General features: G+C 43.2%; 1 protein-coding gene across 1 annotated transcript in view; it reads right to left on the bottom strand.

The window, feature by feature from the left end:
* cntn3b (contactin 3b) overlaps positions 1-13,760 on the bottom strand; it is a 47,358-nt gene that overhangs the window by 23,903 nt on the left and 9,695 nt on the right. Inside the window, exons 4-5 of the mRNA XM_068593560.1 lie at positions 5,908-6,083; positions 2,251-2,349 (exon numbers count right to left, since the gene is read on the bottom strand). Of these exons, the coding sequence (XP_068449661.1) occupies positions 2,251-2,349; positions 5,908-6,083 (275 nt within the window). The remainder of the gene's footprint in view (positions 1-2,250; positions 2,350-5,907; positions 6,084-13,760) is intronic.

The raw sequence follows: 13,760 nt of genomic DNA, 5'->3' as shown, positions 1-13,760 counted from the left end.
GCTCAGAGTCAAAAGGTGTACGTGTCGACTGTCAATCATATTCGATGATCCCCTCCCCCCACCCTTTTGCCTCGGGGGGAGCGGGCGTTACAGCCTCGGATGGGATCAAGCGCCCGAAGCCGAGAGCAGCGATGCAGATGCAACGTTGCTTCTGATTAGGTCAGCAGGAGCCACAAAGTTCAGACTCAGCATAACCTCCATCTGAACTATGCAAGGCTGTAATGAGCAGTGGGGATTTTAAGTCAAGTGGACAGTGGAAATACAACATAAGGGCTTTAATGCAACAGAGAAGGTGACTTGTGCACTAAAAAAGCTCATAACAAATGGTTGCAGCGGAGCACAATAGGGACACAATAACAATTCCGTGTGACAATTTTGTCTTTCATTCTTTCATAGCTGGGTGAGGTGAGCAAGAATGTGGTAGTGAGGGTAAAAGCCTCTTGCAGAATTCAGTCGACAAAGTGAATCGAGAGCCGGAGAGGGTGTTTTATTCCGTAGGTGTTGGATAAAGTTCAATGGTGTTCAAGGTTAGGAAGCAAATTGATGCTTTCAGAATTCAGGAGAGGAAAAAAAAGATGAAAAAAAAGGTGTCGGAAAGGTGGGAGAAAAAGAGGGAGAGAAGTTGAAGGAGCAGTAGGGCGAGAAAGGAAGAAAGGGACAGCAAGCTCACACTGCTTTACTTTCATTCACTTCTGAAAATGTGGAAAAAAAAGCAACACAATAGCGCCACAGTTACAGCAGCCAACCACGTATAAACCCAGGCCTATGTCAGAGGAAAGCTGTCAAACTGTATTTCACACAGAGTACTCTGACCCATTATCCCATAGACCAGCTGTACAATGCAATGTGCTACAAACTGTTCCCTTGTGAAGGAAATTGGTTGTTCCAATGTGCACGCTACTGTATCAAGAGGAAGACAAGCTAGGCAGCAGCCATTGTCCATATCCTCAGAGAGGTGGGGCTGAGCTGCCCGCGTCTTTATCTCCTACTCGTGGCCTCATATTTAAAGACAACGTTTTCAGCCTCTCAGTTGAACGATTAAAGCATTTGTTTTGAATGTGCGGTGCATAATTATGAGGCTGCGGCTAGCAGCTGGTTAGCCCAGCATAAAGACTGGAAACAGCAAGGCGGACTGTCAACACAGTGCTTCTATCAGACTCACTAATCGACACGTTGCATCTCTTTTGTTTTAACAAAATAAAAAAAATAACAAAGTGGAACAAGTTGTACTTTTAGGGCCCACTTAACCCACACTGTTAAAATACTTTGGGTTTTTGTACAGGTTTACCAAAAGAGACATAGCGTGTCAATTGGTGAGCTTTAGTGTCGTTTCCCCTTGTAAATAGACTTTGGGCTAACCTATGCTAGCCAGCTGATGGCTGTAACTTCATATTTAACGTACAAACATGAAGCGAGGTATATTTTCCCAAATGTCAAACTTTTCCTTTAAGCCTAATTTTAGAAACACGATAGCAATGTGCACTCATTAGATTGCAGATCTCGACCAAGTGTCTCCTCTCTACTCCCCCCTCCCGCACAAAGAAGAGTTGAATCTCAATTAGTGGTCGCTTCCGGCTACCTTACGGTCGTGATGGCGGCGAAGATAACAAAAACAGGAAGTTATTCATATTGTATTGTTGCTTTCTCCCATGGATCATAACACATCTTGTGTGGAATTATCTGCAGATGCTGCAGTTCACGATGAGACCAATCTTTGCTTTGGATGTCATATTTTGAACCACAACAAATGCCTGCAAAAGAGTAGGCGAGGCATGTTTTTAAGCCTTGCCGATTTGAAAGTGCTTTTGCCTCTGAGGCATCACTTGTGGATCACTTGAGTTAAAGTCAATGACGGCATGAAACTGAATTTTTTTTTTTTTAATGTAATTGTGAATCCCTGCAACCATGACAGTTCCACAAGAGAAATTGGGTTTATAGGTATAACAGTATGCAAGATTAGCCGTGGACAGACGGATACACAGACTCACACACAGAACCAAATGCATAATCTCCCCCACAGGCTTACACCTGGCGAAGTAAATTAAAAAAATAGACAGAATAAGGAAGTCCAAAGTAGGGATTTGCATAGCGGTAGCATTCAGTATGAAATACATAGGGGTATGATTATTAAGAGCGTGTGTACTGTACACATGAATGAGTGTAAAAAGCCAAAGCCTTGTGAAAGCCTCAATTTGAGTCATGTTTAAATAAGAGGCACAAAAGTGGCCGACACAGATAGAGGAAGCTTACCTCCAGAGTGTGCAGGCGGTCCACATAGGAGAACCACTCCCTGGCCCTCACGGACGTTGACGGCGCTCCTCACCGCTTGAGTTCTGAAGTTATCAAGATCTGAGAAGTCAAACAAGATCGAAATCGAATTAGACTCCTGCCAGGGGAAACAGAAGTCACTGAGCTCAATATCAGACAGCCAGAAAGTTTTTTTTTCTTTATATAGTCCATATTTTCAAGTTCTGAACGTAGTTTTATCCAAAACTCCCTTCAGCGATTCTTTGAGACCTGTTTTTGATGTTACATTTCAAGCACTGGGACTTTGACAGGGCATCATTGACACCTCCTGACACTTCCAAAGGCATCTTGGGTGCCGATAAAATAGATTGACCCGACTTGTTGATGCTTGCCCTGCGACACAGCGCTTTAGCACAGCGAAGAAGATTAGGCTGAGATGGGATAAAATGAGCTGGGGGTGTGGACTGAGCAAACATGGAGAGGGGAGGGAGGAGGGAGTGTGCATGACAAATGACAGTTTGCAGTGCCAGCAGCAATAAGTAACATCATTATTAAATGTGGTGTAATCTTGCACTTAAAACATTAGCTCCCCCATCAATACTCTCAGCACAATCTATCCCGTTTGCAAATGAATGAGCAGTCGCTGGCAGACCCCAAAAAAACCCAACCAAACCTGGGATGATAAACCACCCCTGGCTTCATGACTGATGGAGGGAAGCTGTCGCAGTCCGCTCTGTACTCTGTCGGCACCCTCTGGCTAGCAGCCTAGAGTAAGCCATCCAAACACAAACAAAAGAAAGTCAGTGTGACCGATAAGGGAAATTAGGGGAAGGAAGATTATGGAGAGAAGTGGGACAGAGTGTTGGTAAGATTAATGAGTAGCTCTCGGATGACCGCAGTGGAATCAAACAGAGCCAAGTCACGGCAGGACACCGAGGAGGCCACAGGAGGAGACGGCTGACTTCAAAAATACAGACAGAGGCAACGTCCTTCTGATCTCATCGGGCTGTCTTAGTAAATACAGAGAACATCTCTTAAAGACATTCCCGGTATCCCGTTGATTTGAAAAAAAGATCCGGCATAACAGCAGTTGATGATTATAATAGCCACGCTTTTATGGCGAATCAGAGACCTACAAATAACTACTTAGCGGAAGGGGAGATGAGGACTACTTCACCAAGTTCGTGCAAAACGGTACAGAGGAGTTGCGGAGATGTAGCTGGGCTCGGTGCTGAAGGGGATACACTTCTGTCTTTCCCCGGCCACTGAGCAGAAGAATAATGGGCTTCAGTGGAGTGAACTGACCACACACTGTAACTCTGAGAGCTGGAGGCCAAACTCACTGTAGCTGCAGTGATTCCTTTGTAAGCAGAAAAGCAAAGACGAAATATAGAATGGCTAGAATGGATTGGAGATTACAGAGAGCAACCATTACAGCTCAAAGATGATTGGTCTGGGCAATGGCGCCGTCCGTATCCCAGTTATATATTGTGACCAACAATGTTCATGAGCAAACTACTTTCACCTGCCGCAGAGGCCGCACAATGCAGAAGTCTCAATGTGCTTTATAAAAAGAAAATGTATCTGGTTTAGTAAAATTTGTAGGTTAAACTGTAGTTTGCAACTCTTACTATAACACTGTCAGGCAATTAGTGAGAATTGGGAACAGGACAAGATCATTGCAACACAACTGAGCAGTGAGATGATAACTAACAGGTTATAAACGTTCCAACTGGCTATTTATAGCAGTATTGTTAACACAACACCCACACATTGTCACCTTGTAAAAGCTGATAAGGCGTTTATTATGACCAAAGGGCCTCAGAGAGCTGCAGTAGAGCTTCAGTCGTCTTTTTTCTTCTTTTTTTTTTACCAGTAACACGTTTTGTAATACACAGACTCAATTGATCTATTGTTAATGTAAAACTCACTCATTTGGTATTAAAACGAACTAGCGAATGCAACCAAAATGTTACTTATTATTCCTAACTCTTCCTGAACCAGGAAGTTGGTCCGTAAACTGCATGGACGTATTAACCATGATAGATACTGTGTGGCAGCTTATGATTTCGTAGAAGTTGTGGCTCGTGGTACTTTTCCGGTACCGCGTGGTTCCAGTGGCGTAGGGGGTCCAGTGCACGCTACTAAGACGGGCCCCTGTTTATTACTTTTGTGTTTGAAAAGCATGACTGCAGATGTGCTCAGCTTGTCAGTCTGCATACATTTTGCGCTTCGGCTAGTATCATCTTGTTTCGTGATTAAAGAGAGGCTGGACATTGGACAACATCAACTAAGTTATTTCTTTACATTATTATTTCATAGAATTAAACTGCCTACTTCTCTCTTCCCCCCCAAGTAAAAAGATAAAGATGTTTTGTTAATTTTTTTTATGGTATTCATAGCCAATGACACAACTTTTAGAATAATGTCAGTTTTTCTTTGAAAACAGGGCTATTTATGAGATGGCAATGGTCCACCCAACAGGAAACTGAGGAGTCAAAGTCAGTAAAGAAACAATAATCATCTTTTCCGCTCGGCCAATATTGCCACGTTAACGGATCGCAGCGAACAACTGGATGAGCACAACGTTATCACAACCGATGATGATAGCCAAAACTATGAACATAAAACCATGATTGAATACAGTTTGCTGATGACGCCGATAGCAATTACGTGTTACATTCTAGGCATTATTTCAGCGGTCTCTTCTTGTGAGCCGTGGGAGGACGTGTGAGCTTTATAGCCGTTGCAGCTTGATTTTGACGGCAAGCAAAGCAGCAAGGAAGGCACGACATTTCTATCTTAGGGCAGTGGCCTCATTACACGGAAAAGCAGAGTATCAGCCATGCTGATCTCCTAGACCCCCCTCCCTGCACATTAGGCAAGACAATAAATGTCAAGCAGCTCTCCTCTTCACCCGGTCCCTACAAGTAAGATTCATTGCTGGCTGTAGGGATAATGGCAGTCCATCTCCTGAGAGGAAGTGAAATGTTCTCTATCCTTGGGAGATGATCAATAGTCAGCAGGCTTGATCAAGAGCAGAGCAGTGCCTCGACGGTGCCTGTCCGGAAGGTATTGTAGGACCAAACACCACAGAATCACCTTCCAACCCGAGCCTTTTTGTGTTTTGAGCGGCGGCCTGACAGAGCGGCACGCACCCCGCCGCTGATCCACTCTCAATCTGCTGTATGTACAATGCATTAAGAAATGGCTGGCGATTACAGAGATGCGAATGCTTCTTAAGGGTCATTTGTGTTTGTCTCTTTTAAAGTCTTGATCATAATGGCTGGCTCGTCACTTGGCAAAGTATGAGTCAATTTCGGACCGAGCATAGATGCTGTCACAAGTTGGAGCCGCTAATGAGAATCAATGGAGTTCAGAGAAAGTCAGAAGCGGCCTCACCCGCTGTGAGTGTTTGTTGCAGCTGACATTTTATTCGATTACCATCTCCCCTTTACGAAAAATCTATTCTCAGGCAATCTAAATGAGAAATCGGCATTGGAGAATGAAAAAAAAAAAGGGAAGAAAAAGAAGGCATGGGCAACGGCCATATTACACTGTCCGATTGATAAACAGCAGATGCAAAGCGATGCCAGGATATCATAACCGTGTCAGAGTCACGCCAAAAAAAAACGTGTTAGCAAACTTGGGATCACTTACATGCAAATTGTAGGCTGGCTCTGCGGCTGAGGATGGACCCCCACGTGTTGAAGGCCACGCACTGGTATACCCCGGTGTCTTGGTCCTTGTCCAGGTTGTTAATGATCAGGCTGCCCCCAGACATGTGACGCCGGTAGTCATTCCCCAGATCAATGAGTGTTCCGTTTAGTGACCATCTGGAAAAACGCAAACACAATCAGTGGCTCAGCTCCCTGGAGATGCACGCTCACAGTGTTTATCACAGAGATCGATTGGATCGGTCGCATCATGCTGAGGAGATAAAAGGTGAGTAACAGGAGTAGGATTCTGTTTTGTTAGCAGAGAAATCAAGACGTCGTAAATATACATTATAGCAATTTGGGACGAAAGAAAAACATTTCTTGATTTTGAGGATGGCAACAGTTTTAATTCATTCATTTTGTTTCTACTAATGGAGGCAACATGCCTAAAGTAATGAGCAGAGGTGAATATTGACTACTTTCCCTCTTGCATGGTAAAATGGGTTTTATTTTATCTCTGTTTTAATTACCTCCAAAGAGGTTGTGTGTTTGGTTTTGGTTGTGAATCTGATAGCAGAATATTGGACACCCGTTGATAGAGACATTTGGTGGAAGATGAGGCCGTGGCCTTAGGATAGGAGTGTATTTGCAGGTAAGAAAACACCAAATTATGCATTATAGCATAGTTTGAGGGAGCACTTTTGAATGACGTGAGAGGAATCGTAATGTAGATATGTCGCTCCGTCCACCACTTTGGCAGAATAACAACAACTACTGAATGGGTCACCATAACATATTCAGAAAGATTCATGTTCCCAAGAGGATGTATTCTCATGCCCATGGTGATCCCCTGAATTGAATTTTAGCACCACCATGAGATTGATGGTAGAGTGAAATATCTCAGCAAATATTGGATGGACGAGCATAACATATTCGATACTGACATTCATGTTCCTCAGAGGCTGTGTCCTAATGTATGTTGTGTTTAATGCCATTTAGAAAAGGCTACCGTGATATCACAGATAAGGTCTCTTTTCAATGAATATAAAAGCAAAAGTATGCAGTCAAAATGGGCTCTCTTTCTCTGTTTTAATATTACATATTATACAATAGTATTATTATGTTTGATGCGGTAACATTTTAGCTGCATTTGAATGTTTTAGCTAGCTATGATATAGCTAACTCATTAAAGTCACACAACTAAAATGGCAAAAATTACACCTGCTAAACATTTGCATGTAAGCATATTTCTGACAAGCACGTTAGCATGCTTACCTTAGCATTTAGCCTAAAAGCCACCATGCCAAAATACAGACTCGCAGAGCCGCTAGTGTGGCTGTAGGCTTGTGTTGCGATGTATTCATGAATCACTGCACTGACTTTTAGAAGAAAAAAAATGAAAAAAATGACACAAGCATAGTTCGTGAGCGTGCTTGTAGATTTCTATGCGCATTTTGACACAGACTTTTGATCCGGATTGGAAATGCAGGTCTTATTGAAATTAGAAATCTGAAAGGCCGTGCCGCCTTGGCAGAGTTATGCGCTCTCTGAGTGCTTTCTAATTAGTTCATGTTTGTGCTTTTGTTGCTCTGACTTATTGCTTTCTGACACCTTTGCATTGCATTGTCTACAGACCATTCCCTCCAAAGAAAGGTCACAGGATACTCTGTCACGCAAGCTCAGTTCAGGAAGTGACAACTATTAATCACCGCGACCAACAGAGACAAAACACTGAACAATGTTCTCGCTGAACAATGAAAACGCCTCAGACGTTATTCAGCCAAATCTACAGTCTCCTGGGCGTGACAGACGCGCGTTTGACGGAGATGCAAACTGAGTGATACCTGTAAGAGCACGGAGGGGTGACAGGACTTTATCTCATAGCGCTAACGCAGAGGAAAAAATGACTTTTTCCCCTCTTCCTTATAGAATTTGAGAAACAAAGAATTATCCCAAATGCACCTTTGTGACGGGACTGTGAAATGACAATTCCAATGATGAAGAGAAAAAAGAAATAAATCAATATCATTCTCCTCTCCCTCCCAGGCAAACTAACAGGCTGTTAGAATGATGCTGCATCCAGTCATGGCTCTCCCCAGTCTCGCGCCTAACAGACTACAAAAGACAAAGCTGTCTTTCATCTTGTAGCTTGCATTATTCATCTAACAGTCGGTGCCAGCCACTTAATCTGACTGATTTTGTCACTGTTCCAACAATGATATTACTTATGTACAATACTCGTCATGGCAAAGCTTATGTTTCTAAGAATATACTGCATACGAAAACACAATCTCTGATATGCAATGTGAGCATTTCACACACTTTACAATTGCATTTGAAGTAATTTCCTGATGAAGTCCTAGTGTTTCCCCTCCCAGTTTGTGCCAAAGAGAGGATTATTGTGTGTGTGCAGGGGGGAGGGGAAGGAGGAGGTTAAATGGAAAAGGATGGGAAGCTAGTTAGACTTGCAGCCACCCAGCATGATTGAACTTAATGGGGGAGGAAGGTGGGCAGCCTGGACAGATCACACACACACACCCAGCGCAGACAGCTAGTGGGGTGTGATGGTGTTGTGTCTCTGCATCGCCGACACAATCAGTAAGCCACCTACCTACTCTCGCTGCAGAGAGGAAGGAAAAAAAAACAGAGACAGGCTCTGGTATTAGAAGACACATTGGGGACCTTGTTTTTGCCTTTCTCGAGTGAACCTCGTGAAAAGGTGGGCGCGATTTAAAGGTGCAGGGAAAGATTGGGGAGTAATGAGAGGTAAAGCAGATGGCCTTAACTATTTGAAGGACGGGTCTGACATTGCAGCCGCGGCTATATGTCGCTCGTCGTCATTACGAGCAGGTTGTGGACAAAATAACAAACTTGCATTTTCACACATAGTGAAAGTGAGAGGCAAAAATAATCACTGTCTTTCACTGCCGTTTGGCGGACTGATTGATTTTGGTGGATATGTCCATATATGCCGCTGCCTCGTCCAATGTTTCCCCACTAGCTGTAAAGCGCAGCACCAAGATGTCCTCCTGCAAGACCTACTGACCTCTTGCCTTACTAATAAGCCAACAGCAAAAGTTGCTGAGTCAATTTGAATTATAATAAGCCATTAATGGAGAACAACAAACCATCAAGTACATGTTGGGACATGATTCACGACAGCTTCTTACAAAACTGTGCAGTAGTAAATTATTTCAGGTCCTTTATACATTCATTGTGAGTAGTTTGATGAAATAAGGAGAATTTTACACCAAAAGACTGAGTTAGAGATCCTTTATAGCGTCCCGTAGGATGACGGGCATCGTCAAGAGCGGCGGCCAGGTGGAGCTCACTTAGTGAATGTGTCAGAGCCGTGGTTGGGGCCAGCGGGTCTAGCTTGAGCAGACCTCAGTCAGATAAGGGATCAATGAGTAAGGCAGATCAGACTAACGACCCCTCTGACCTCGCGCTCTCTCTCGGGGATGGAGACGGCTGTGGCATCTTACACGGGGGAAGCGGTTTTGCTAACTATGGCGATACCATCCCCCTTCAAATTGCCTCGTGATCCAGGCTGTTGTCAGACAGCGTTCATGGCTGTACCTACGAAAGAATGAGCTGAAATTGCATTTAGAGTATTGCAATGAGAGGTTAGCTATTACAGACAAACAGTGTGTGAGGGCTTTTACCAACCACCAACTGCACAACATTTTTCTTTTTTTTTAAAAAAAGGAAAAAAGGAAAAGTGGTATTTTATTCAGATTCACTGGATATTTTCACCTCTTCAGTCCTTTCAAAAAGGAATTTGAATGAAACAAACTTCAGCTGGAAAATAACTTCTCACAATGCCAATGCCGAGGCAGGAGTGGAGCAGAGTTCTTAGCTCTTAGCACCTTCACAAACCGAGCTGTATCCAACAGCGCGTGTGCAGAGGAGCATATACAGTGAGTCCAACAGACTCCAGGAGAACAGTGCAGTGTGCTGCGTTGTGCTGCAGGGCGCTGGCTGATCTGAGCGTGCTCCGAATGAACTCCCCGTGACCTTGAGGTTCACATCAATTTTGCATGAGGTCTACTCATCAAATAGACTGGGGATTGTGCTGCAGCACTGGCTCACCTGCCTTTTCCTTCAGGCCAGACACCCACAGAGACGGTGACCACACAGTGACCACACAGTTTGCATACTGTTCACACACACACACGCACGCACGCGCACGCACGCATGCACACGCATGCACACGCACGCACAGACTGAGCTCGGAGCTGATAATGGAAAGTCAACTGCTGACCGCGGTGCTCTCTGTATTATGTGTGTGTAGTAGATTATTGCTGCTGCTTTTTAAAATAAATGGATTGTTCATTTGGCTTTCGAGCCAAATGTAACACGATAAATATTCCTAAAAACCGCCCTGTATAAAGGTGAATGTTTTCCACTGTGTGTGTCTGGCTGCTTAACAAAAAAGTAAGATGGAGTTACTGATATATTAACAGTGATAGTACAAGTACACACACATATAAGCACACATTCATGAACCCATACCGGCAGATATGATACCATTGTAAAAAGAAATTATAGCCTGGATATATGACGCTTTTTTTCAAAGTAAAAGCCAAATAAGCAAATGAAAGCAAAGTCCATACATCTTCCATTATTGAAGACCACCGGTCGGCCTTCTTCCAGTTGATACCATTGGTTTTGAAACAATCTCGCACGCCCGAGGGTTCATAGGATTGTCTCCCTTGCAAAAGGACAAGTAACCCTCCAAGAGATAAAAATCGATACGATCCAAAACTATTTCTAAATTCAGTCCTGTTATCTGGCTCTATGGCACAACGGGAGAGAAAAAAAGAAAACTAACATCTTCTAATCACCCTCCCAGTTCTATTTATGCTCCTGCTCCCCAGAACCGACCCGTAAACAAAGGTAGAGTCATACATCTGCCCGAAGTCACATTACATGATGGCAGACACCAGCCAGAGCACTTTTTTATTTCCCCTTTCCAATCACTACCGTGCCCTTGATCCTGTGTTACAGCAGATTCATAGTAAACACAGTGACAGGTGTATTCATAAAGCACCGCTCGCAGCCCTGGAGTGTGCTCTGGCGCTACACTGGACTATTTGTCAACTGGAGAACTGTCAGGGCTCCCCGTTCATATATTCATGGCGTCGGCGAGGCGGAGGGGGGAGTCGATGTGAGGGAAACAAAATCAGACCATACGAAGCTGACTAGCAAAGGGTATGAGCTTAAACACAAACGACAACCTAGTATTCTCATTTCTCTCTACTTTAGTATTCAAACCAGCGAGATAGGATCCTTAAACTCGTCAAACAGCATATTAAATGACAGATCCGTTTCCATATTACTGTCAAATGTTATTAGATCACAGGGGCAGTTATGCGAGGAATTTTCTCGTTTACACTTTAGATATTGGGTTGTTTTTTATTACCAATCCTTATAATAAAATCCCGGCAATTAGTTGATCCCACTAACACGTTTGTTTTCGTGTTGACAATTTCGGGCGAGTCTAAATTCCTCTGCGCTTCTGCTTTTAAACATGAGCACCGCAGTTTATTTTGACTCAACGTAATACGCCGTCCTGCTGCTGTAAAGAGTCGCTGGAGCGTCACATTTGTGTTCATCCAACGCTGAAAATAGTCCTGGGCAAATGCACTTTTGTTTGTGATGAGCCCTTTATTTTCATAACAAAGTCTATATTTGCGAGCCATTTTTCAATACTTTCATGGAACCAAAGTGCTTGGAGCTGAGAGCCGTACAGAAAAGGGAAATAATGCTCTGTTAACAGGATTGTTTGCTTCTTTGCATTTTTTTCGTATTATATATACAATATGCTACAATAAATATGCACTATTCTGTGTACTCTGTAAAGATCTGTAAATGGGATTTTGGGGAAATATTGGTTTTGGATTAAAAGGAAAATATATATTTCATTTTTTTCCTCTTTACAAGTGAAGGAATATTGGCTGTTAATGTGTGGTGATCTACATTATTAACACATTGTCTAAATAAACAAAATGTATCCATGTGGGCTGTATGTTTATGACAGAAATAAACAACCTCTGCAACTTCCAACATTGCACCTGGTATTACCACGATTCAGTCGCTCATTGCAGCTGCGCTGGAAATCCAAAACATTGTGTGTATTTGTCCACTGATTTAAATAATATCTGACTGATCATTTCGATATTTCATCTACGTTTCATCACCGTAGGATATGCGGGAAAGCTGAAACAGCCTATTGTGGGAGCACTGATACCCTCAATGGTATCGTGGCTCTCTGGGAAGGGTTACCATCATCTTCTCTGACAAATTCAATATTATGTGACCTAATTTTTTTCCTATGGCTATTAAACCAAATGGATGAATTTTTCTTAATAGCTGCAGTAACTGAGGAAATTAAGTGTGCAGCTCTGAATGTAATACTCTCTCTCTCTCGCTTGGCATATCTAATTATACAAATACTTTCATTTGCAAGGTTTAGGCCAAAAGTTTGCTGGCTCTATTGGAAGTCAGAGAGTGACCACTTTCCGAAGGCAGTCTTTTTTTGTTGTTGTTATTTCGAGGTTCTAATTTCAGTGTTTGGGAAATAAATTGCCAAAAATTTACGCTTTCTATATTTTATCGTCAGGACAAAAGAAAGTCCTCTCTTCGCCGCGAGGGAAACCAGCCAAGGACGATCAGTGTCAGAAAAAATGATGCAACCCAACTGAAGCTCCCCAAAAAAAAAAGAGACTCCATCCTCAAAGTAAGATTAAGGGTAGAAATCCTGTGTCTTTAAAAGCATTACCAGAACTGTCAATCCACAGTGGTGACTTGGCTCACTGAAACGTCAATTCTTCCTCTAAAACCTGGTTTCAGATTTATTTATTTTTTAATCTTAACTGAGGGCACTGACTACACAGTGGATCCACTGACCGAGATGAACATCGCCAGAGCAGGATGTGTGCTTTGTTTTGCACTCCAATCAGAAGCTGAGTGTTCCTGAATGGTAGAAAGTTAGTGAACTCCAGGTAGGATACATTACCAGTGAGCAAAAAAAAAAAAAAGCGAGGAGTCACACAAGGTTCACCAGAGGAGCAGAATGAATTAGAGAAAAACCTTTACTTAAAATCAGAGCAGTATGAAGGGTAATAGAAATGTATTTCATCACAAGATGTCTTTGAGAGTGGATGGTGAGCATTTTGTTGTGTGGTTGAATTAAAATCTGAGGAAGCGTTAACGAGCTCCCCTGCTGATTTCAACATGGATTTGTCGTCCACAATGTAGCAGTATCAGGGACATTTTTGCTCTGATCCCTTGTACGAATGGTACAGTAGAACATCGCGACCAAATCGATTGTAAACCGTGAACTCAAAGTGTCGGTTCTCGTGACATCCCGGGACCCGACCATTACAAGTCCAGTACTAACCATCCTATTAGCCCTGCTTGGGTCTCTTCAGCCTTGATTCGGATAAGAAACACGGCGTAAAGTCTGTCAATCAGAGTTGGACCTGCAGAAAAAATCCAACCGAGAAAACCTTTTTGCACAGGTCGGAAGGCTTTAAGTCGCTACTGAAATAACGCAAGTGATGGTCTCGACTTGTCTTTCGACCGACTATCCGGTGGCACAACAAAGACACCCCCCACCCCTCCATGTTTTCAGCGCAGACGCATTATAGGAAATGTAAGCATTTAACAGAATGTCACTCACAAGGTTATTGCCTCTCTTCCCTGCTTGCAGTGCATCTACACGGTGCTGACCAAGCTCCGAAACACAATCCACCACACAAAAAGTAAAAAAAGAAAAAAACGCCGCCAGCTGCCGCTTTTTTTTTTTTTTTTCCGGAGCAGGCTCCACTTCACCGCCAGGGAATAGCC

This window comes from Clinocottus analis, unplaced genomic scaffold (assembly GCF_023055335.1).
Source record: "Clinocottus analis isolate CAN_PGR_092001 unplaced genomic scaffold, fCliAna1.0.p SCAF_3, whole genome shotgun sequence".
NCBI lineage: Eukaryota > Metazoa > Chordata > Actinopteri > Perciformes > Cottidae > Clinocottus > Clinocottus analis.
This window is presented reverse-complemented; position numbering and strand designations above follow the sequence as displayed.